The following is a 23,716-nucleotide window of genomic DNA, read 5'->3' on the forward strand; positions in this document are numbered from 1 at the left end:
TTTCTATTTTCAAACATGATAAATTCTAAATTAAACAAAATATCATTTTGATTAAAGATAAATTAATTTAGTCATGACAATAATTGCACTTAAATATTGTAAATATATTGGGTACTCTTTTTAATTAATTTTTTTTCTGACTAAGCATAAATGTTTTATTAATACAGAGGTAAAATTATAGCAATCAGGTACTGTAGGTCTAATGGGAAGTCTGAGTAAATTTTCATTTTTCTTCTCAATTAATTTAGGGTTTTGAAAGAATTAGTTTTTTTTTTTAAAAAAAAAAAATCATTTTATGAACTTTAGTTTAGATATTTGTGGAAAAAATAATTAAGGGCGTCTATGAGGGTATCGCAGCTTATACAAATATTTCTGAATGCATTTATACAGGTGAAGGTTAGGTTATAGTCTAGGAAGGTTTAGCAGAATTTTAGATTGTTTACGTTACACAGTTTTTCATAGTGTTTAACGACGGTGAAATATAGCTAGTAATTTAATTATTCTTTACTGGTATTTTATTGTTTTAATTAATTGTTTATGTATGTATGTATTTATTTATTAAATTATATTTTTTACATAATAATAAAATCTGTTTTTGAAAACCGTTCTTACACGTATAATTCTCATCCTTGAGAATGTGGGAGGGAGTCCCCTAAATGCGCTTTGGATAACTCACAAAATAGAGCCTTCCCGCAGACCGATCATCTCAATCTAAGATAAAATAATTGGGAGCTTTCTCCTCCTCTATCTCATTCTCTACAAAATGGATCTGGTATGAGAGCTTTGGGCCTAGTAAAAGCATCCAGCCAGAAATCTGAGTCCATGTCTATGGGAAAAAACCACAAAATCGCCCAACTATCAACTCTATATGGGTTAGTGGAGCAGTATTTTAGTCTCAAACTAAGAATTTTTGACATCTCGTTTGAATAGGGTAGAGGACCTACGGACACGTATAATTCTCATCCTTGAGAATGTGGGCGGGAGTCCCCTAAATGCGCTTTGGATAACGCACAAAATAGAGCCTTCCCGCAGACCGATCATCTCAATCTAAGATGAAATAATTGGGAGCTTTCTCCTACTCTATCTCATTCTCTACAAAATGGATCTGGTATGAGAGCTTTGGACCTAGTAAAGGCATCCATCCAGAAATCTGAGTCATGTCTGCTTGGACTTGGACATCTCTTCGGATCATCCGCAAAAAAAAAAACCCAGAGTACTACCGTAAAAGACAAAACCTGCAGAATGAAGTGTTATTTGCAACTAACTTAGATTTAGCGAACTACAGCCTAACTCCTGTGACCTCATGAAGGAGTGGCCAAAGATAAAAGCACACCGAACACTTCTTCAAGGAATTTGATATCTTCTCGGGGGAGGGGCCCAGCCTAATATTTCACACTCAAAGCCGTAACTCTAGTACAGAACGTATTGAAGCTAACATTGAACTAATTGGGAACCATCGAACCCATAAAACTTTTCACTAGTACACACGCTAACACAGACCCCTTTAAGACTGGCAAATACCACGAAGAAACACTGCGATACCCAGTGAGCCAAGAAAAAGATCTTTCAGTATGATTGTTGGATTATTTCAGTTATCAGCTGCACTTTGTTGGAATAAATTCTATTTTCGGATCAAAAATCAATTCTCATCCTCATGTAACTTAAAAATTGAAACGCATGATTTCTTGCTTTTATCATTAAAAGCAAAAAAAAAAACAAATATTTTATGAAATCATTATTAACTTACCCCCTATCAATTTCAGCTGTAGATTTCTGAAATCATAGTTTCATTTTTCTCTGTAAATAATTAAAATTTGATCAAATTTCACACCCCAAAAAACAGAAAGGAAAATTAACGAAAACTTCCTGCCAAATATTGGCTACATTAAATATTTTACGTTTTGTTACCATTTTTCAATGATTTTTTTTCTTTCTTTTTAACACAAAAAAACAATAATAACAATTTGTGTTAAAATAAACAAAAAATAAAATAATAAATGAAAATTATTTATAAGTTTTATTTCTAAAAATAAAAAGTCTTAATTATTATTAATTGGCCTTAAAAAGCGTAAACAAATTAATGATGAAAATGAGTTGATTGGAGCAAAAGTTTTGGGGGGAAAAACAAATTTTGGAATTCTATTTAAAATCTTTCTATTAAAATACTTGATTCAAGACAATCTAATAAGATTGCAGAATCAGCACTGGTCCCAAGATATAGGGACTATTGCTAATGTCTGTATAATTATTAATGAAATTGGGTTAGCTACAAAGTCCATTAAAACCATTCCTATGAGCAGCAGTAGCAGACTAAAACAGCATTAGACAAATCCTTGGATTATTACAATTTAATTCAAATTCATAATTCCTGTTCACAATCAATCTTTAAACTTTAAACTTTGAATTCGCCAATTAATTGTACCGTCTACCAATAATATTTAACTAGGAAATAGTACAATAAATGGAACAGGCTCTTCTATCGTTAAAATAATGAATTTAAAATGACATCATAACTAATGACGATGTAAACAAAATATTAAATACATTATTCTCAACTCATTGTTTCATCTATAGAGGATATGTTTTCTTCTTCTAAATAATAAGGCATAAATCTAGTTCAAATGGCCACCTATCCATATTTTATCTTACCTATCTTCCAAAGGGAAGCTAAAGATCTTTTGCAGAATGGGATGTCACCAATGCAGGAGGCCACCTATACTAGACTTATTCCCAATAACAAATGTAACAAAATCAACATGCAAGGCCAACTATAAATTAAAAAAAAAAAAAAAATTACTTGAGCATAATGGTTCTTCTAAAGAACCCCTTTGGAATCAAAGATTAGAAACCTAAACCAATTTTTTAGGATTGCATTTAAGGTTTTTTTTTTTTCTCCTCCATTACTAAAATAAAACCTCCGGCAAAAAAAAAAGAAGTCGTTATCAACATTCTTCATTTTGTACCGCCAACAATGAGCAATAATACAAGTCCATCTCCTTGGATGTGCTATTCTTTTTCGACAATGAAGGCGGATGACGTTTCTTATTGCTAGCCAATCCGGTCGACATGTCCACCGCCCAATCTTCATTGTGCGCATTTCTCAAGTTAGCATTGCCGTTGTTTGTATTTCCTCTATTGCTGGATATTAAATTGATCTTTGGTATCAATAAGGCACTTGCCAGCGACAATAATATGAATGCTACACCTCCAACTAGAAATAGATATGTGGCCAACACTTGTAAGATTGGTCCAAGAGTGAGGTAGATGTAGAATTTTGTGTTCATTCCTGCGGGTAGACCTGGCATAGACTAGAAAAAAAAAAAGGACAATAAATAATTAGAGCTATGTACCAAATAAGAAGAAATGTTTAAGAACAATGACATCAGCATGAACCGGAATTCAGGTTACATGATAGGTTTAGATATATACAACATCTTTGAAAGGATTAAACGACTTCTTACTTGGTTTACCTCACAGGAGATAGTGCTAGACTTTAGAGAAGCCTAGAATAATTCTTAATTTTGTCTTAATAAAAACAAATGTGGAATTAACATCTCTCCGGAAAAGCAGAAATGAAGTCCTTCTATGTCCAGTATGAAGGTCTGGCGCTGAGGACCATGATGATGAATGAGAAGTGAGAATTACTAAAATTTTGAAAGGGATTTTAATGAGCAATTTTTGTATGATTTATAGATTATATTGTTGAAGGAAGTAAGGATTAGGGACTGGCAACGATGATTCTGGATTTTCCGGATGTACTGCCTTCAAGATTTCTCTTCCTAGACGTGTCTATTGTTCACGGATCGGTGGAGGAATTGTTGTTGATCACGAGAAGAAAAAGTGAGCGATTTTTCTGAGAAAATGCCATTAAACTTGATTCTACGTGTCTTTTATTATTTTTTTACAGGAATAATGGGCACGGCCATCAAGGAAATTGGTCTCACCGAAGACTTTTGGGCGAGGAAACACTTCAGTTTTGGGTCCGTGGGTAGTTTATTTTTTGTTCCGTATATTTTTGAAGAAATCTTAGATTCATGATTTTCTTATATATTATTTTCTTTTACAAGTTTTTTAAGACGTTTTTCCTGAGCTAGACCTTGGATTTTATTTAATGATTTATTTATATGAGAATTTTATTATAAATTGTGATGGCTAGTCGCCTCCGTCCACGATACCTAATTCGATTGTTGGACGTTCAGCCTGCCTGGAAACTAGCCATTACTTTACTTTTTTTTTTACTAGTCTGAAGAGCTCAGTAGCACCAAGATGTATGCGACTGGCTACACTCGAAGACTGCGTCTAGCAGATCGGAAGTTCAAATCAAATAGTCCAGTATATCCCACTCCTTCCTCTAACTGAGGAAGAGGTCAGTACTACCAAAAGTCGCTGACCCTTGTTGTTCAAGCTCTCAAACCTCTCTGTCTGCTATGAGAACTTGGAAAGGATTTCCAAACTGTGGCTAAAGAATCCAAATTGGAGGTTAAGGTACCAAAAAATAACCTTCCAAGAGTTCAGAATTTAAAATATCTCCAAAAAATAGTAAGGAAGAGAATAGTGAAGGAAGCTGGAAATAGGAAATAGATATCTGTGACAGATCATCAGCCTCCTGAGAGAGACCAGAATGAGGAGTGGGAATGGAGTGTAGATTTTAAAATGACCTAGAGATTATTAGATGATAACCCGAGGACTTTTTAGATCCCTCCAACTCTCTGCTATGATTGAATACCTACTATTTTTCACCAAAATTATACTCACTATATCTGTCCACAACATAGGCAAAATCATATTACTGAATCGCTGGACATTGGCCATGGTTGATAGGTCTGTAAAAGCCATATTGATTTGCATTCTAACCGATAAATTTAAAGGTAAACCAGATTCCTAGAAATGGAAAAAATAAAAAAATTTATTCAGTTTAAAAGTGAAATAGTTGAAATAAAATGAAAACTTAATATACTTAGAAAATTATAATTTCCACTTACCTCATTGATTATGAAAAAAGTTTTATGCAAATCTTCATTTGGAGTCATTCCTTCAATTGAATTTTGTACTTCTTCATCAACTTCATAAAAATGAGGATATGATAAAGCGATGGGGAAACCTAAAAAATAAAAATGAAAACGTGCAAGATTTAATACGGAAAATTTGATAAGCTGCGATGATTTCTGTGTCAGACTACTTTGTCTGGAAGAACAGTTTCTGATAACTCCTTTCTAGATGGTCTACAAAGTTGGTGAGGTTAAAATTACTTGCAATCTTTACAATGAGTATTCTTCCTTAATGAAAACAAGAAGAGCGTTTCAGTTTTCTAAAAACAGGAATTAGACAGGATGTATCTTCTTTGCCAAAATAAGTGGGTCTGCTGAAACTGAGATATCAGTATTGTGCTGAGAATTCATCACCACCTGGACAATGCGCTCTTCTGAGCAAAACTAGGTTCAGCTTGAACAGCATCATTTTGAAGCTCAAGTTAACTTAAACGTTGCTGGATCGTCAGGCTAATCCTTCCGAACATCCATTTGGGGGAAGGCAAATCAGTAGTTCTAGTAAGAAGATGTCTGAAATATTTTCAAGTGGACCCCACACGGTCGATATTAATTTCCAACATCAATAATATTGTTGGACTAATACTTTATTATTACCAACATCACTTTGAAGTTTGAAAGTATAGACTAAGGTACAGAATCTATTTATAGCAACAATAAAGTTTTTTTTCATGATTCTGCGCAAAATTACTGTCTTCTTTAAAAATTGTGTCATGCAAATTCTAACAAAAAAGTTCTAGTTTGAAAAATTTAAACATTTCTATGCTTACCATAGTAGCATTCATGCACATCCAATATTCCTTTTGGTAAACACTTTTTATGGCAGAAACATTTATTATTCGGGTCGACAAATCCATTGTCCATGGAATTGTTTTTGAATTCATATTTATAACCATGGATACCTTTAACTACTTCTTCACCAACACGAACCTGTAGTAATTGTAACAATAAGGTGAGAGTTTTTCTTATTTTTAATAAAAATATACATGCGGTTAACAATTAAGAAAACACTTATATAGCCACTAAGAAAGGCACACATCAATGCCGTGAAAACAATTTTTTCAAAGAAATGCATTAAACAATCTACTCACCAAACTCATAGAACGGCAAAGTGATTTCCTAAAGAACAGCAAGTCTTGATCTTTACTGATAAGTGAATTAAATTTGGTACCATCACTTGCGCCGCTCACATTGTTACACGGAGCTTCCCATTGTGGTAGATAGTTCAGACTGTTATAATTGTCTAACAAACCGGACATATGGATATCTGTGGTACCAGAAAATGTAGTGCTTATGTCGCCATCGAAATCGTACATCTGAAAATTAAGATATAATTTAGGTATTGAAGCAACATTGTTAATACGCATTGACCCAGCCCATAACTGGTTTCCATTGGACGGGGGCGTGGTTACACTAGAGGTGGGCGTGACCCGCCCACAGTTTGCAACCCTACTGCATTGTGATTGGCCACTACTTTAAACCTAATAATTTAAATGAAATAATCAATTTAAAAATTTTTTTCCAACATTTCTCCCATAGGTATTTGATAAACTTTCGATTACAATAAGAAAAAAAATTTCCTTTAAAAATACGATAAATAATATTTCTTTTGGAATAATACTTCATGTTTCACTCAATTATCGTTAACAGAAACAAAAAGGTTGAGAATTTGTATTGTTTAATCGTGAAATAGATAAAAGAGGAATTGTTGACACATTGTTGACTTGTAAGCCGCCATTACATAGGTGGTAACCTTACTTTATACCCCATCCGAGTAAAGAACTCTAGCGGCAATTTCTGTAAACATAAATGCAGTTACTACATTCACATTTAATCTTGTTGACGATTCACTAGACTTATACAGGACTGTCTTACTCTCATTAACAAATACCAGTCAATTCAAGACAGATAAGCGAAAACTCCAAAGCCGTTTAAGTGTAAAAAGTTCTAACTTCAACATACTTCACACAATCGAGGCTACCAACTAAGTCTTTCTTACAGTTAGACTAGAGCACAGTATTTTTCGCTGTCTAGTGTAACTCTATTCTTTTTGTATGTTGTGCCATAAAGAATAATTAAAAATTCCAAAATATAAATACTTTTTTACTAACCCTATCTATAAGTCCCAGTTTGCCAAAACTAATCCAAGATGGCATTAATTTGTTTCCAAGTGTTAATAAAGTACTCTTGTAGCCAAACATAAATTCCTTAGCAGTCATCGATACTAACGGCTTTGTCTGCGTCTGTCTGATCAGCACATTCACTCCAAGTCTGGTTAGCATTGAAGATGTGGACATCACTTGAGCAAAACTCTATCAAAATTCATTAGAAAATGGTTTATACGTGAATAAAAACAAAATACTATGTGAGAACTGATACCACATACTAGACCAGCAGTTCCCAACCTGGGGTACGCGAAAGATTGTTTAGGGGTACGCAAAAAGAAAGTTATTATGGCGGAAGATATAAAAACTATACAGATATATTATTAATGAGACAAAAATTATATAATAAATTACAAAATTATTATAATAAAACTGAATAAGATATAAATTGACAAGAATTAAGTACTCATTCGATACTGCAGCATTTTTTCGATGCCAATATAATATCGAATGATTCGATATCGACATTCAGTTTGTTTTGCTGTTAATTTAAAGTTACAATACGTAAAGTCAAGAATACGATTATTTATTTTTTTTATTTATATTATATATTTATATGTTAATGGTACACACTAAGGAAACAATCAGGTAAACGGGTTTACTAATGAAAAAAGATTGGGAACCGCTGTACTAGACTAAAATGGCACTGGTGGTTCAAAATTCCTCGATCATAGAGGTACTCAGATTTTTCATTTTAGAACTTTTATTTAGGCACTTTTGTTTTAGAAGAAAATTCTGTTAATAAACTTTTCTTCCCAGTACCATTACAGTACTTACACAGAACCTTACCTTACCTAACCTAACCTGTACTCAAAGATCAATGTTTTACAACTATTACGAGTTTGAAGGATTTTCCACAATCGAGAGTGCCAATTTATTAAATGTAAGTTAACAAAAATTAACTTATTTTCAAAGTCAGAATTAAAAACAAAATATTTAAAAGTTACACAACATTGAAAATCGTAAGATAAAGTCGTATGAGTGTTCTCAGCTGATTCTATTAAGCGTTTAACCGTTCCTTAGCAGATTAACTTAAACGGAAATCTTTTATTACCTCTAATTTTTTATTATCAAATAATCTTTTAATGATTCACACAGAAATTTATAACCTTATTGTTTTATTAGTATTTGTTTATGTTTTTACTGGTATTTAGTTTGTTGACTAGAGTTCACTAATCACTACAGCAAGTTCCCTTTATTAAAAACGAAGAAGTATTATTTTTAATTGCCAACGATTTAAAGTCATTATCTTATTTAGAATTCTGGCCCAAGAGAGCAGTTTATAAAACTTGTTAGTTCTTATTTATTATAAAATTGCCTATTCACATCTAATCCATCAAATTTTTCCGCATTATTAATTTTGATCATTGGGTGGCACAGCCAGACAGTTGGCACAGACACTACAGCTGTTTCATGTTCAGTGAGGCTGAACGGCGGCGTATTTATGAACTCTGATTCTGATTAAGGTAACTAATCATCCAAATATACCTAAGAATTATCAATTGCAAACTGAATACAAGCATATTACAAACAAAATTGTTACTTACTAATAGAGCAATGTTTGGCAATACTAAAATATCATCTTCTGTGCCATTGGACAATTCTGGCACCCATGTTAACGGATGTACAGGGATCGCTGTGATCGTTCCATTTTCATTGAATGTTACATTTTCATGAGCCATACTTTCCCTGAAAATAGTGAGTAAGTTAGAGAGAAATCTTAATTAACCAGATCTTGGTGGAATTTAAGTGGATATTGACGAATACTGGACCATTTTTTTGGGATCTTTGCGTTCTCAGGCTAGTTGCGCATTTATTCAGCACAATAGAGGCTCCTCTGCACAGTGGTAGTTCTTCACGGTGCACTTATTCTGGCTCATTCTCACAATTGCATAACAATCGCAACGACTGAATCTAAAAGAGACTAGTAATGGATCTTTTACGTCGCAGTGGTAATGAATCAAACACATCCTAACTTGACCTTCATTGATCTGGTTCTAACAATAAATGCCGAAGTTCATTTCTTCTAATTCTGCGGTACCCACCATTGCAAACAGGGCTAAACATTTACCGGAGTACCTTCACAAGTATACTGAGAAGAACTTCAACAAGCCCCTTCTAAGTACCCCACTTTTAGAACATTAGTACAGGAGGATTGTCCTATGCGTGAACTTAGTTAAGAAACGCTCCTTAAAATCTTCCACTCAGTTGCACATTGTTACAACTACTACATTCTAACAATTCTGACCCTTGAGGGAGCCAAAAATTGATATTTTATATCACAGTGAAAATTTAACTGTACACAAACTCCAAGAACCAAGTGGTTCTTTTTTTTGGGAGGATTAGTCAGCGATTACAAGTAGACAAGAAGTTAGGCTGGAATACCCGCAGTTACGCGGAGAACTTTGTGAAATACCATACAATATTCTTTTAAACGAATGCAATACTAACTTATAAACATAAGGTCCCACTTCTTGCACTTTTAATTTTTCAGTTCCTTTGAGAAATGCATCCTTATTAGTGATATTGAAGAGATAAACTTTCAACAACAGATCTACTTCCGGTTTTTCCCACATCAGAAAAGTTTCACTACCTTCGCTGAAGATCACTTTCTGTGAAATATAAAAAGATCAGAAAATTTGCTAACTAAATAATTTTATCAGTATTTAGTGAGTCAGTATTTTTATATATGACTTAAAATTATAAAATAATGTATAATGACCATTTTAAATACTATCTGATAAGGATCTACAGCAACAATTATGGAACCTAGGATGATCGCACACAGGCCGCAGACTGTAGTAGTATATACCCCTGCAACATAAAAAAAAATACACCATATTAATATCTAAACTTGCTATACATATGTAAATCTTGTTTACATTCTCGATTTCACTTACTAAAATTCTCAAAGGTTCTCACTTGAACAGAACATAATTCTTGCTAAACGTGTAATAAACCCTAACTATACACAGAAATGTCTCTAAAGGTAACCCTATTTGCATTTATGAAAATGAGGTTATGTTAGCTTCAATTTGAATCATGTCGAATCCTATTTGAATCGTTACGAATCCTATTTGAATCAATTCAAAATCAGAATCTGAAACTTGTAATCGATTTGTCAAGAATTGAACTTCTAAAAATAACCCTAGAAATATATTTAGCATCTGCTTCAGATATTTGAGTTCCACTCGAATTTGTGTAGTAAAGAGTATTGAAAATTCATTAAACTAGATTTACTTTTTAATTATTTGATTCATCATTAGTTACAATTACTTTAAATTTATTGCGTGACAATTACTTTGTTAATTATCGATTAACTCCTTTAAGGAAAAGAATTAGAATGAATCGTAAATTATATAAAAGTGAGTCACGTTGATTACTTCTATTTACCTATTTATAACGTTATTAGACAATTATTTGCGTTAGTTTATTCCTTTTACTGTTTTCAATTGGCAAGAATTTAAACTCTATTCATTTAAGATTATTTTTTTTGTTTAAGTAGCTTCAAAGTTTATCTGATAACTTAGATTTTATACCCAACTTGAAGAACAGTTCGAATTTCAAAATTCTTATTTTCTCATGTCTTTTATTCGTGAAAACTTTTACTTTTTTCTGTACCCTATTTTCAACTTAGGATTTTCGTAATAAAACCATGGGGCATAAAAAAATAGTGATTTAGTTTGAATGTCCGTATGTAATATGGTTATAAGTGAATATGTGTGTTCCAGGTATTTATCTATGTGCTTTAGCAGCCATTTCACAACGTAGTTGTTCTTTTTTTCAACCGCTAATGGGAAGAAACTTTCAAAAACAGAGAAAAATAATACTCGCAACTATGTCTCAATAGTTCGTAAGTTTGTTTTCTATGAATGTGGTAGAATAGTGAAAGTACAAGATAAAGTTGAAAATAGTTTGTTTTTATATGAATGATATTATGTGTAATATTGCAAAAAAATAAAAAAAGCGAAAGGGCTTTGTTAAAGTGCAATGAGCTTTCAAAGATGGAGAAAGATTTAAAAACGTTCCTTGACCTAAATAACCAAGTTTTGGTTACCTATTTCTTATGTTTATTCTAGTAAAATTAATTTTATTTTTAATCCAATTATTTAATATTTATTTTAACATCAAGAAATAAATTTGGGCAATCATTGTCTTTTAGATTAAATTGTGTACTCTATAGAACTTCGCAGCCTGTATCAGTAGTTTCCAATCTTCTAGAATTGCGGAACACTTATTAATTCATATTTTTCTTGCAGATAATTAACATGCTAAAATTTAAAGTACTTCAGTATTGAGAGCATTGGAGATTTACATAGAAAGGTTATTAAACAAACTGCAAGGTTACCATTATAAGAAATATATTATTTTGAATTTTACTACTGATAAAATCTGTTGTAAAATCGATTAACCAGAAATAAAATCAATTATTAGTAAAATCACGGTTATTATTCTTATAATTATAACACACAGTTCTAATTCGTGTAAATCTTATTATATTACCATCTAGCCTGGGAAATAAGAAGGCCTACTTAAGGACAGATCTAATTTTAAAACAACATCAAAAAGTGATACTAGAAAATATCTAATGCATTTCTAATTGCAATGCTCAAGTTATATAATAGTAAATATCTCTCCTTGGAAAAAACTACAAAACTACTATAAACTGCAATTATTGTTACATAAATATATTATAAATTATTATGTTATTTCTGTTTTCGCTGTTTCTAAATCGCCAATAATTACGATTCTCTAATATAAATACGAATATCGCTATTATGGTCGTAGATTTATTTAAAGGGAATAAACATAATTTTTTAACTCGCCAACGTTTAATATTGAGACCTAATTTAATATTTTTTTTCATAGAAACACAAACTGCAATGAAAAACTATTAGATTTTTCAAGGTTATTTTTTTTTCCTATTTGATTATAGCTAATAATATTAATAATTAGAATCTGTCTCATGGGTTGGGGTTAGCTCAGTGCATAACGTATACAGGCTTCCATCGCGAAGATCGCAGGTTCGAATCCAGCTACCGGCCATTTTAAATTTTATCTTTGCAGAGAAATTTGTAAAGCTATAATTGCCCGTTCAGCACTCTTGTAAAAGCTCCAAATTTTAATGCGTTCTATATTAAAAAGATATGTAAAAAGTTGACACTTCACATCGGCCAGAGCCGTCCAAAAGCTTATTGCCTCAGCATTACTTGTGATAACTGCACCAAATATTAAATTTCATCTTATTGGGCCATTCCATTTCTTCTTTAATTACGCTAACCACACAATACCTACCACACTCGCAAGACTTCAAAATATTTGAATTCGTAGAGGCTTGTTTCGATTTCGATCATCAACATCATTGAAACACTTCCTCTTCCGGGGCTTAAGTGAAAGTGAAAAACTATCAGTTTCGAGATAACTTCCTTGCAAATCTGTTAGTCTTGGAAATCAATTAGCACGAGCAAGTTGACCTTCAGGGTACTTTATGTTGATGCTTGAATACAAAAATAAGTTTGTAAGTCGTAAACAAACATTCTAATTTTTATTTTATTTTTGATTTTGATTTTTTTATTTATTTATTTATTTTTTTTAAATAATTGCCGAGCAAAACTTATTTAAAATCTGTGGGAAACATTTTCTAAGCCAATTAAACTGGTATTTTTAAAGTTATAAAGAATTAATCACGCGTAAAACTGCTGTAATGTAAATTATCTGCGATAATAGAATAGAATAAATAGTGTACCGATAAATTTTAGTTGTAATGATATTTATTGCTAATAGTTTATTAAGACGGCATCCATATGATAATAATGTTTGTATACATTATATACTACTTTATTTATTTCATACTTATATAACGTGTATAAGACATTATTAATGTTAATGATTGTATATTCTCGTATTTATTATTATTGAAAATATAAAGGAGAAAATTTATAAAATCATAACCTTTAACTTCTGGATATTTATTAAAAGTCAGTATAATGTAAAGTGGCGGAGTTATGAAATGTTATTGTTTTTATTTCAGAATTACAGATGACAAGAGTTAGAAGACCTATTTGCAGACGCTTTTGACGACCTAGTTTATGAAGGCGTCTCAAATTTGTTATTATATTGTAGAAGAAAAGAAAGAAGAGCTTTCTTGAATTTATTGCTTTCTTTAAAATTTGAAGCCTTTGATAATTAAAGATAAAACGTATTTGTATTAATTTCATTATCTATATGAAATTAAAAAATTCAGCCATAATACTAAAAAATCCATTAATTTAAAAATTAATATCGCTGATTAAATATTTAAGTTGATAAAAGCTAAAAAGGCGAGCGTTAAACTTTGATCCAATTATTTTTAATTTTTATGATTAAATTAATTTAAAAATTAATTTCTAATCAAGCGAACAGCAGGTACCTGAAAATACTGAAACTGATTTTACAGTCAGAAGACTTTAGTTCCAGATCTTTGACCTAATTGGCACGTCATCAGCTATAAACTAGCATCCTGTCTGAATTATTTAAGTCGCGGTAAGAAAAAGTCATGCGAGTGTACACACCAGTTTATTTTTTAAAAAATAGTTTTTAGTTTAATATTCAAGTATTATTTATTCGAGTTCCCAATCTGATAAAAAACAAACATATAAACACTTCCGGTTACTTGAAGTTGTCAAAAATCATGGAATTCCTCCGGAACTAATTAGACACGTCATCATTATCAACTTAGATTGATCAGCTTTATTATGATAATTTGAACAGGAAACAATGCCCACAATGCTGGATATTTGTAGTTACCGCTATTTCATAGCTTCCGGTTTTAGTGTTTTGTTTCTTTTTTTAAAGTTTTTTTTTAAAGATTTCCAAGGGTCATTGTTAATGGGGTAATGTAATACTGCTTTTGCCATTATTGTACATGATAGAGATTAGATTTTAATTTTTCGTCGGAAGGTTATTTCCTTAAAAGAAAAATTAATAATGCTGACAAATTTAAGCGAATGGTTAACATAACTAAGTTTTAAAGACATGAGCTGGACTATAGATTAGCTAAGTGTTTAGCATAAGGGAGTCCTATTGCGGAGATCGTAGGTTCGAATCCAGCTTGCCAACCCTTAGATTTTTTTCTTCCTAGGAACTTCTTACAGTTCATTGTCCGGGGATGGACAGTGTTGTCTATAACGAGAGAACACTGTCCGGAGGCTGGCAGTATAAAGAAATAAATAATAATAATAAAATTCGCGGCAGAACGGATAAAATCTATCGAGTAAAGTTCGCACTTTCAAACATCCGAAAAATGGAACTTTAATTCATTTAATTATTAATCAATTATTCTTATAACTGGCAGAACCGTACATTGTTCTGACGTAGCGCTTTCAGAAGAACTCGAGGGATCGCAGCTTTCTGGAGTATCTCTTTTGAAATAAATCGATTATTGCTAGAATAACGCTTGAAGTAACAGCGATAAGCATTTTAGTGGGGAAATAATGCACGATGCTTTAGGAAAATGATTAGTGTCATTTCGAAGAGATCGTGACAAGAAAATCGCATCACTACAGTCGTAATAAAATACGAAAATAAATATAATAAATAAAAAATTCAAATAAATAAAATAAAAAGTCGATAAACAAATTAAATACAAGGTTATTTATCGTTATTCGATCAAGGTTAACAAATTCGAATCAACCAAATTCTATAAATGCCTGAAATACTCACACAACTCTCCTCCAATAGAATTCTTAAAGTTCCTTCCTAGACATTTTATTCATACTTGGAATTTACTCTTAGACGAATTATATAAGATATAGGATTTGGGAGATGATTGCACAATCCGAAGTTCGACTTTACTCCATGGATTGTTCACTTAATTAAGATTTCAGTGTAATGTTTTCAAACTTCATAATGTTAGTAAGAATTAAATACAAATATTGCTGCTTCAAGAAAATTTGGGAACTAGAATTTTAGAGGTTAAGAGAAATTCATGAGAGTGTGTCACAATATATTCTTTCATTTTTTCAGAGAAAGGAATAACAATATCGTGGGAATAAACTTTTTAGAATAATTCCTTTTTGTAATCTTATGGTCACGGAATACTAGAAATTATGCAAGAAATTTGTATAAACTCTTAAAATAAGAAATGTGGAGGAGGGGGCGCCGAAGTCACGCCGCATCTCTTTGTGGTGAAACGAATCAAAGAAATTAAACTTGACTTTTCTTTAAAACTGTGTTGGAAAACATTTACAATGGAAATATATTCTTTATTAAAAAAATTTCTTGAATTCGTTGAAAGTGGATCCAACAAATTGGTTAGTGAGTGGTCAGCAAAAGTAAACAACGGAAGTTCAATTAACTGTGTGAGCCAGCTTGGATAATCTTTTGGGCGAAATTAATTAACTGCCCGGAAGTACCAGATTTTCATAATTTTAACACGCACACGAATTTCCTTTTACTGCAATATAATAGACATGCAGAAACATGAAGAATGAGTACAAATATTTTCCTCGTACAAAATTTATCGTTGTAATACATTTAATTTATAGTTTAAAAACATAAATAAATTTCATTAAAGCTATTAAATGTTGAATTAAACAAAAAATGGAGCACTTAAAAAACTAATTTTCATAAATCACTTGCCTTTAATTTAGTGTGTACAGGAAAAATAAATAAATAAGAAAACAAGATATAATGTATTATTTATTATTTATACTCCTTTAATTGCAATTACATTTCCACATCCGCCTCTGTTACAGGATTAAATAATTAAGGAAGGAACAAATTAAAAATTGTTGGCAATGATTGGTAGGCCCAGCCTTGAGGAATGGAAATTTTGGGCACGCTTTCTGTATCTACTAGGAGTTGTTGTTGTTGTTGAATTGAATCTTGTCTTAAATAGCACTTTACGTGCCTTAATTGGTGAGAGAGAGGAATCGATTTTTGAATTTATAAGATGTTCATGTAGTTCTATAGCGACATGTCAACGACTTTATCTGTCACAGTAATCGAACAATCGAACTGGTTATGAATTTTTATTAGTCAATTCAGTGGTAAGTGAATCTTACATTCAATAGATTTAGATGACTTAATAATAATTGATCTAAGAGTACTTTAGTAGTTTACCAATTTTGTTTTTGTATTTTTATTTTTTTCCCCCTAAATATTTGTTAAATAAAATTTCCTGCAGTTGGCAAAACTGACACAATCTACAAATGCATGGCAGTTCACTTTAGTTTATTGAACTTTATATGGAGGTTATATACAAATACATCTGTCAGTTCTCTATCGCGCAATAGGTCAGGGTCTCCTGAAATTATATACACACTAGTCCTTTTTTTACCATTTTTTTAATTTCTAATTTTATTTGTGAGGAGGTTAAAGAATGCACTTTTAATTCGTATTAAGAAATAATTAAGTACTGCCACTAAGTTTGCTAATGAAGTTGCTGTGAAAAAATAATCTATCAGTTGGAAGTACCACTTAAACTGGAGCAGAGTTTTCAATTTTTGGAAATATTCAAGAAAATGGCTGGAACGATTTATTTTTTTAAAGATCTGAACTAAAATATGAACTCATAGTATTCATGGTTTTTTTGAAGCATTTTCCAGAACACTTCGATTTTGGAAGAATGGTGAGTTTTCCTTTATAGTAGCACTTCATTACTACCAACAGTATTGTCTTATATTTTAGAAAACCGTGAAAATGCCGTTTTTACCCATTTTTCCATTGTTCCCCCCAAAAAAAATTAATTCTTAAATGATTCAAAGTGAGCCAATACTTGACCATCACCACCGAGTAAATCGCGTCTGAGTCGAAATTGTAAGGAATAGATATAGTGTAGAACTGTGGTCCACGAGAAGGTCCCAGAATGAGCTGAGAGCCTACAGCAGTGGTTCTTAACCGGTGTTCAGCGGAACATGGTCCAAGTGTTCCGCGAAATTTAAATTCTAAATGTATTCAAATTTAGAAACTTAGGAAAGATACGTAAAAACAAAAAATTGTTCCTTTTTGTTTTAATTTGAATTTAATTTTAAGTTCTTGCTAAATACCGAATTTCAAATTATTTAATGTTAGTGTTCCGCAAGAAAAATATATACATATAATTGTGTTCCGAAAATTTTTTTGAGTCATAAAATTCTGTAAAATTATGGCCGTTCTATATCTCCCACTGTGAACCACATATTGATATGGAATTTTGTTCTCTTATACACTTTGTTTTTCTCAATTATAAACTATAGTTATTTTGTGCACAGATCTATAAATGTAGAAGATATAAAGGGTAGAAAAATTTTTGGGTCATGAAATTCTGTAAAATTATGGCCGTTCTATATCTCCCACCATGAACCACGTATTCGTATGAAATTTTGTTCTCTTATACACTTTGTTTTTCTCAATTATAAACTATAGTTATTTTGTGCACAGATCTATAAATGTAGAAGATATAAAGGGTAGAAAAATTTTTGGGTCATGAAATTCTGTAAAATTATGGCCGTTCTATATCTCCCACCATGAACCACGTATTTGTATGAAATTTTGTTCTCTTATAAACTTTGTTTTTCTGAATTATAAACTATAGTTATTTTGTGCACAGATCTAAAAAGTAGAAGATATAAAGGGTTGAACATTTTTTGGGTCATGAAATTCTGTAAAATTATCGCCGTTCTATATCTCCCACTGTGAACCACGTATTCGTATGGAATTTTGTTCTCTTGTACACTTTGTTTTTCTCAATTATAAACAATAGTTATTTTGTGCACAGATCTAAAAAGGTAGAAGATATAAAGGGTTGAAAATTTTATGGGTCATGAAATTCTGTAAAATTATCGCCGTTCTATATCTCCCACTGTGAACCACGTATTCGTATGGAATTTTGTTCTCTTGTACACTTTGTTTTTCTCAATTATAAACAATAGTTATTTTGTGCACAGATCTAAAAAGGTAGAAGATATAAAGGGTTGAAAATTTTATGGGTCATGAAATTCTGTAAAATTATCGCCGTTCTATATCTCCCACTGTGAACCACGTATTCGTATGGAATTTTGTTCTCTTATACACTTTCTTTTTCTCAATTATAAACTAAGTTATTTTGTGCACAGATCTATAAATGTAGAAGATAAAAATGGTTGAAAATTTTATGGGTCATGAAATTCTGTAAAAATATGGCCGTTCTATATCTCCCACAGTAAACCACGTATTCGTATGAAATTTTGTTCTCTTGTACACTTTGTTTTTCTCAATTATAAACCATAGTTATTTTGTGCACAGATCTAAACAGGTAGAAGATACAAAGGGTTGAAAATTTTTTGGGTCATGAAATTCTGTAAAACTATGGCCGTTCTGTATCTCCCACAGTGAAGCACGTATTCGTATGAAATTTTGTTCTCTTGTACACATTGTTTTTCTCAATTATAAACCATAGTTATTTTGTGCACAGATCTCAAAAGGTAGAAGATATAAAGAGTAGAAAATTTTTTGGGTCATGAAATTCTGTAAAATTAAGGCCGTTCTACATCTCCCACAGTGAACCACGTATTCGTATGAAATTTTGTTCTCTTGTACACTTTGTTTTTCTCAATTATAAACCATAGTTATTTTGTGCACAGATCTAAAAAGGTAGAAGATATAAAGGGTTGAATATTTTTTGGGTCATGAAATTCTGTAAAAATATGGCCGTACTATATCTCCCACAGTAAACCACGTATTCGTATGAAATTTTGTTCTCCTGTACACTTTGTTTTTCTCAATTATAAACCATAGTTATTTTGTGCACAGATCTAAACAGGTAGAAGATACAAAGGGTTGAAAATTTTTTGGGTCATGAAATTCTGTAAAACTATGGCCGTTCTGTATCTCCCACAGTGAAGCACGTATTCGTATGAAATTTTGTTCTCTTATACACTTTGTTTTTCTCAATTATAAACTATAGTTATTTTGTGCACAGATCTAAAATGGTAGAAGATATAAAGGGTTGAAAATTTTTTGGGTCATGAAATTCTGTAAAATTATGGCCGTTCTATATCTCCCACCATGAACGACGTATTCGTATGAAATTTTGTTCTCTTGTACACTTTGTTTTTCTCAATTATAAACCATAGTTATTTTGTGCACAGATCTAAAAAGGTAGAAGATATAAAGGGTTGAATATTTTTTGGGTCATGAAATTCTGTAAAAATATGGCCGTACTATATCTCCCACAGTAAACCACGTATTCGTATGAAATTTTGTTCTCCTGTACACTTTGTTTTTCTCAATTATAAACCATAGTTATTTTGTGCACAGATCTAAACAGGTAGAAGATACAAAGGGTTGAAAATTTTTTGGGTCATGAAATTCTGTAAAACTATGGCCGTTCTATATCTCCCACTGTGAAGCACGTATTGATATAGAATTTTATTCTCTTATACACTTTGTTTTTCTCAATTATAAACTATAGTTATTTTGTGCACAGATCTAAAAAGGTAGAAGATATAAAGGGTTGAAAATTTTTTGGGTCATGAAATTCTGTAAAATTATGGCCGTTCTATATCTCCCACCATGAACGACGTATTCGATTGAAATTTTGTTCTCTTATACACTTTGTTTTTCTCAATTATAAACTATAGTTATTTTGTGCACAGATCTAAAAAGGTAGAAGATATAAAGGGTTGAATATTTTTTGGGTCATGAAATTATGTAAAATTATGGCCGTTCTATATCTCCCACTGTGAAGCACGTATTGATATAGAATTTTATTCTCTTATACACTTTGTTTTTCTCAATTATAAACTATAGTTATTTTGTGCACAGATCTAAAAAGGTATAAGATATAAAGGGTTGAAAATTTTTTGGGTCATGAAATTATGTAAAATTATGGCCGTTCTATATCTCCCACCATGAACGACGTATTCGATTGAAATTTTGTTCTCTTATACACTTTGTTTTTCTCAATTATAAACTATAGTTATTTTGTGCACAGATCTATAAATGTAGAAGATAAAAAGGGTTGAAAATTTTATGGTATTCGTATGGAATTTTGTTTTCTTATACACTTTGTTTTTCTCAATTATAAACTATAGTTATTTTGTGCACAGATCTAAAAAAATAGAAGATATAAAGGGTTGAAAATTTTTTGGGTCATGAAATTCTGTAAAATTATGGCCGTTCTATATCTCCCACCATGAACCACGTATTCGTATGAAATTTTGTTCTCTTATACACTTTGTGTTTCTCAATTATAAACTATAGTTATTTTGTGCACAGATCTATAAATGTAGAAGATATAAAGGGTAGAAAAATTTTTGGGTCATGAAATTCTGTAAAATTATGGCCGTTCTATATCTCCCACCATGAACCACGTATTCGTATGAAATTTTGTTCTCTTATAAACTTTGTTTTTCTGAATTATAAACTATAGTTATTTTGTGCACAGATCTAAAAGGTAGAAGATATAAAGGGTTGAAAATTTTTTGGGTCATGAAATTCTGTAAAATTATGGCCGTTCTATATCTCCCACCATGAACGACGTATTCGATTGAAATTTTGTTCTCTTATACACTTTGTTTTTCTCAATTATAAACTATAGTTATTTTGTGCACAGATCTAAAAAGGTAGAAGATATAAAGGGTTGAATATTTTTTGGGTCATGAAATTATGTAAAATTATGGCCGTTCTATATCTCCCACTGTGAAGCACGTATTGATATAGAATTTTATTCTCTTATACACTTTGTTTTTCTCAATTATAAACTATAGTTATTTTGTGCACAGATCTAAAAAGGTATAAGATATAAAGGGTTGAAAATTTTTTGGGTCATGAAATTATGTAAAATTATGGCCGTTCTATATCTCCCACCATGAACGACGTATTCGATTGAAATTTTGTTCTCTTATACACTTTGTTTTTCTCAATTATAAACTATAGTTATTTTGTGCACAGATCTATAAATGTAGAAGATAAAAAGGGTTGAAAATTTTATGGTATTCGTATGGAATTTTGTTTTCTTATACACTTTGTTTTTCTCAATTATAAACTATAGTTATTTTGTGCACAGATCTAAAAAAATAGAAGATATAAAGGGTTGAAAATTTTTTGGGTCATGAAATTCTGTAAAATTATGGCCGTTCTATATCTCCCACCATGAACCACGTATTCGTATGAAATTTTGTTCTCTTATACACTTTGTTTTTCTCAATTATAAACTATAGTTATTTTGTGCACAGATCTAAAAAGGTATAAGATATAAAGGGTTGAAAATTTTTTGGGTCATGAAATTATGTAAAATTATGGCCGTTCTATATCTCCCACCATGAACGACGTATTCGATTGAAATTTTGTTCTCTTATACACTTTGTTTTTCTCAATTATAAACTATAGTTATTTTGTGCACAGATCTATAAATGTAGAAGATAAAAAGGGTTGAAAATTTTATGGTATTCGTATGGAATTTTGTTTTCTTATACACTTTGTTTTTCTCAATTATAAACTATAGTTATTTTGTGCACAGATCTAAAAAAATAGAAGATATAAAGGGTTGAAAATTTTTTGGGTCATGAAATTCTGTAAAATTATGGCCGTTCTATATCTCCCACCATGAACCACGTATTCGTATGAAATTTTGTTCTCTTATACACTTTGTTTTTCTCAATTATAAACTATAGTTATTTTGTGCACAGATCTATAAATGTAGAAGATATAAAGGGTAGAAAAATTTTTGGGTCATGAAATTCTGTAAAATTATGGCCGTTCTATATCTCCCACCATGAACCACGTATTCGTATGAAATTTTGTTCTCTTATAAACTTTGTTTTTCTGAATTATAAACTATAGTTATTTTGTGCACAGATCTAAAAAGTAGAAGATATAAAGGGTTGAACATTTTTTGGGTCATGAAATTCTGTAAAATTATCGCCGTTCTATATCTCCCACTGTGAACCACGTATTCGTATGGAATTTTGTTCTCTTGTACACTTTGTTTTTCTCAATTATAAACAATAGTTATTTTGTGCACAGATCTAAAAAGGTAGAAGATATAAAGGGTTGAAAATTTTATGGGTCATGAAATTCTGTAAAATTATCGCCGTTCTATATCTCCCACTGTGAACCACGTATTCGTATGGAATTTTGTTCTCTTATACACTTTCTTTTTCTCAATTATAAACTAAGTTATTTTGTGCACAGATCTATAAATGTAGAAGATAAAAATGGTTGAAAATTTTATGGGTCATGAAATTCTGTAAAAATATGGCCGTTCTATATCTCCCACAGTAAACCACGTATTTTTTTTTTTTTTTTTTTTTTTTTTTTTTTTTTTTTTTTTTGGCGCATCAACAGCTGAGGTCATTAGCGCCCGGAGCTTTTTCCAGTGCACTGCCGGCCTCCGGACAGTGTTCTCTCGTTACAGACAACACTGTCCATCACCGGACAGTGAGCTGTAAGAAGCTCCTAGGAAGAGAAAATCTAATGGGTCAGCTGCTGGATTCGAACCCGGGACCTCCGCGTGGGAGTCCAGTATGCTAACCTCATAGCTAATCCCTTCCCTACCACGTATTCGTATGAAATTTTGTTCTCTTGTACACTTTGTTTTTCTCAATTATAAACCATAGTTATTTTGTGCACAGATCTAAACAGGTAGAAGATACAAAGGGTTGAAAATTTTTTGGGTCATGAAATTCTGTAAAACTATGGCCGTTCTGTATCTCCCACAGTGAAGCACGTATTCGTATGAAATTTTGTTCTCTTGTACACATTGTTTTTCTCAATTATAAACCATAGTTATTTTGTGCACAGATCTCAAAAGGTAGAAGATATAAAGAGTTGAAAATTTTTTGGGTCATGAAATTCTGTAAAATTAAGGCCGTTCTACATCTCCCACAGTGAACCACGTATTCGTATGAAATTTTGTTCTCTTGTACACTTTGTTTTTCTCAATTATAAACCATAGTTATTTTGTGCACAGATCTAAAAAGGTAGAAGATATAAAGGGTTGAATATTTTTTGGGTCATGAAATTCTGTAAAAATATGGCCGTACTATATCTCCCACAGTAAACCACGTATTCGTATGAAATTTTGTTCTCCTGTACACTTTGTTTTTCTCAATTATAAACCATAGTTATTTTGTGCACAGATCTAAACAGGTAGAAGATACAAAGGGTTGAAAATTTTTTGGGTCATGAAATTCTGTAAAACTATGGCCGTTCTGTATCTCCCACAGTGAAGCACGTATTCGTATGAAATTTTGTTCTCTTATACACTTTGTTTTTCTCAATTATAAACTATAGTTATTTTGTGCACAGATCTAAAATGGTAGAAGATATAAAGGGTTAAAATTTTTTGGGTCATGAAATTCTGTAAAATTATGGCCGTTCTATATCTCCCACCATGAACGACGTATTCGTATGAAATTTTGTTCTCTTGTACACTTTGTTTTTCTCAATTATAAACCATAGTTATTTTGTGCACAGATCTAAAAAGGTAGAAGATATAAAGGGTTGAATATTTTTTGGGTCATGAAATTCTGTAAAAATATGGCCGTACTATATCTCCCACAG

General features: G+C 31.4%; 1 protein-coding gene and 1 long non-coding RNA gene across 5 annotated transcripts in view; one reads left to right on the forward strand and one right to left on the reverse strand.

Annotated features, from left to right (window-relative positions):
* Positions 1-279: 279 nt before the first annotated feature.
* LOC141450689 (scavenger receptor class B member 1-like) overlaps positions 280-23,716 on the reverse strand; it is a 120,832-nt gene continuing 97,395 nt past the window's right edge. For 3 of the 4 annotated variants that reach the window (XM_074121361.1, XM_074121360.1, XM_074121359.1), the window contains exons 2-10: positions 9,933-10,024; positions 9,662-9,822; positions 8,758-8,899; positions 7,157-7,357; positions 6,137-6,361; positions 5,816-5,975; positions 4,983-5,101; positions 4,756-4,881; positions 280-3,308 (exon numbers count right to left, since the gene is read on the reverse strand). In XM_074121361.1, the coding sequence (XP_073977462.1) occupies positions 2,943-3,308; positions 4,756-4,881; positions 4,983-5,101; positions 5,816-5,975; positions 6,137-6,361; positions 7,157-7,357; positions 8,758-8,899; positions 9,662-9,822; positions 9,933-10,024 (1,592 nt within the window). In that variant the 3' untranslated portion in view covers positions 280-2,942. Of the gene's footprint in view, positions 3,309-4,755; positions 4,882-4,982; positions 5,102-5,815; positions 5,976-6,136; positions 6,362-7,156; positions 7,358-8,757; positions 8,900-9,661; positions 9,823-9,932; positions 10,025-10,110; positions 10,251-23,716 lie in introns of those variants that run through there. The other variant, XM_074121362.1, reaches the window with a different exon arrangement.
* On the forward strand, positions 10,378-11,807 carry LOC141450690 (uncharacterized). Its single transcript, XR_012456228.1, has 3 exons — positions 10,378-10,575; positions 10,942-11,063; positions 11,470-11,807. It is a non-coding gene; the product is annotated as an uncharacterized lncRNA (long non-coding RNA).

This window comes from Rhodnius prolixus, unplaced genomic scaffold, assembly GCF_049639745.1.
Source record: "Rhodnius prolixus isolate KJV_2025 unplaced genomic scaffold, Rpr scaffold_8, whole genome shotgun sequence".
Classification (NCBI taxonomy): Eukaryota; Metazoa; Arthropoda; class Insecta; order Hemiptera; family Reduviidae; genus Rhodnius; species Rhodnius prolixus.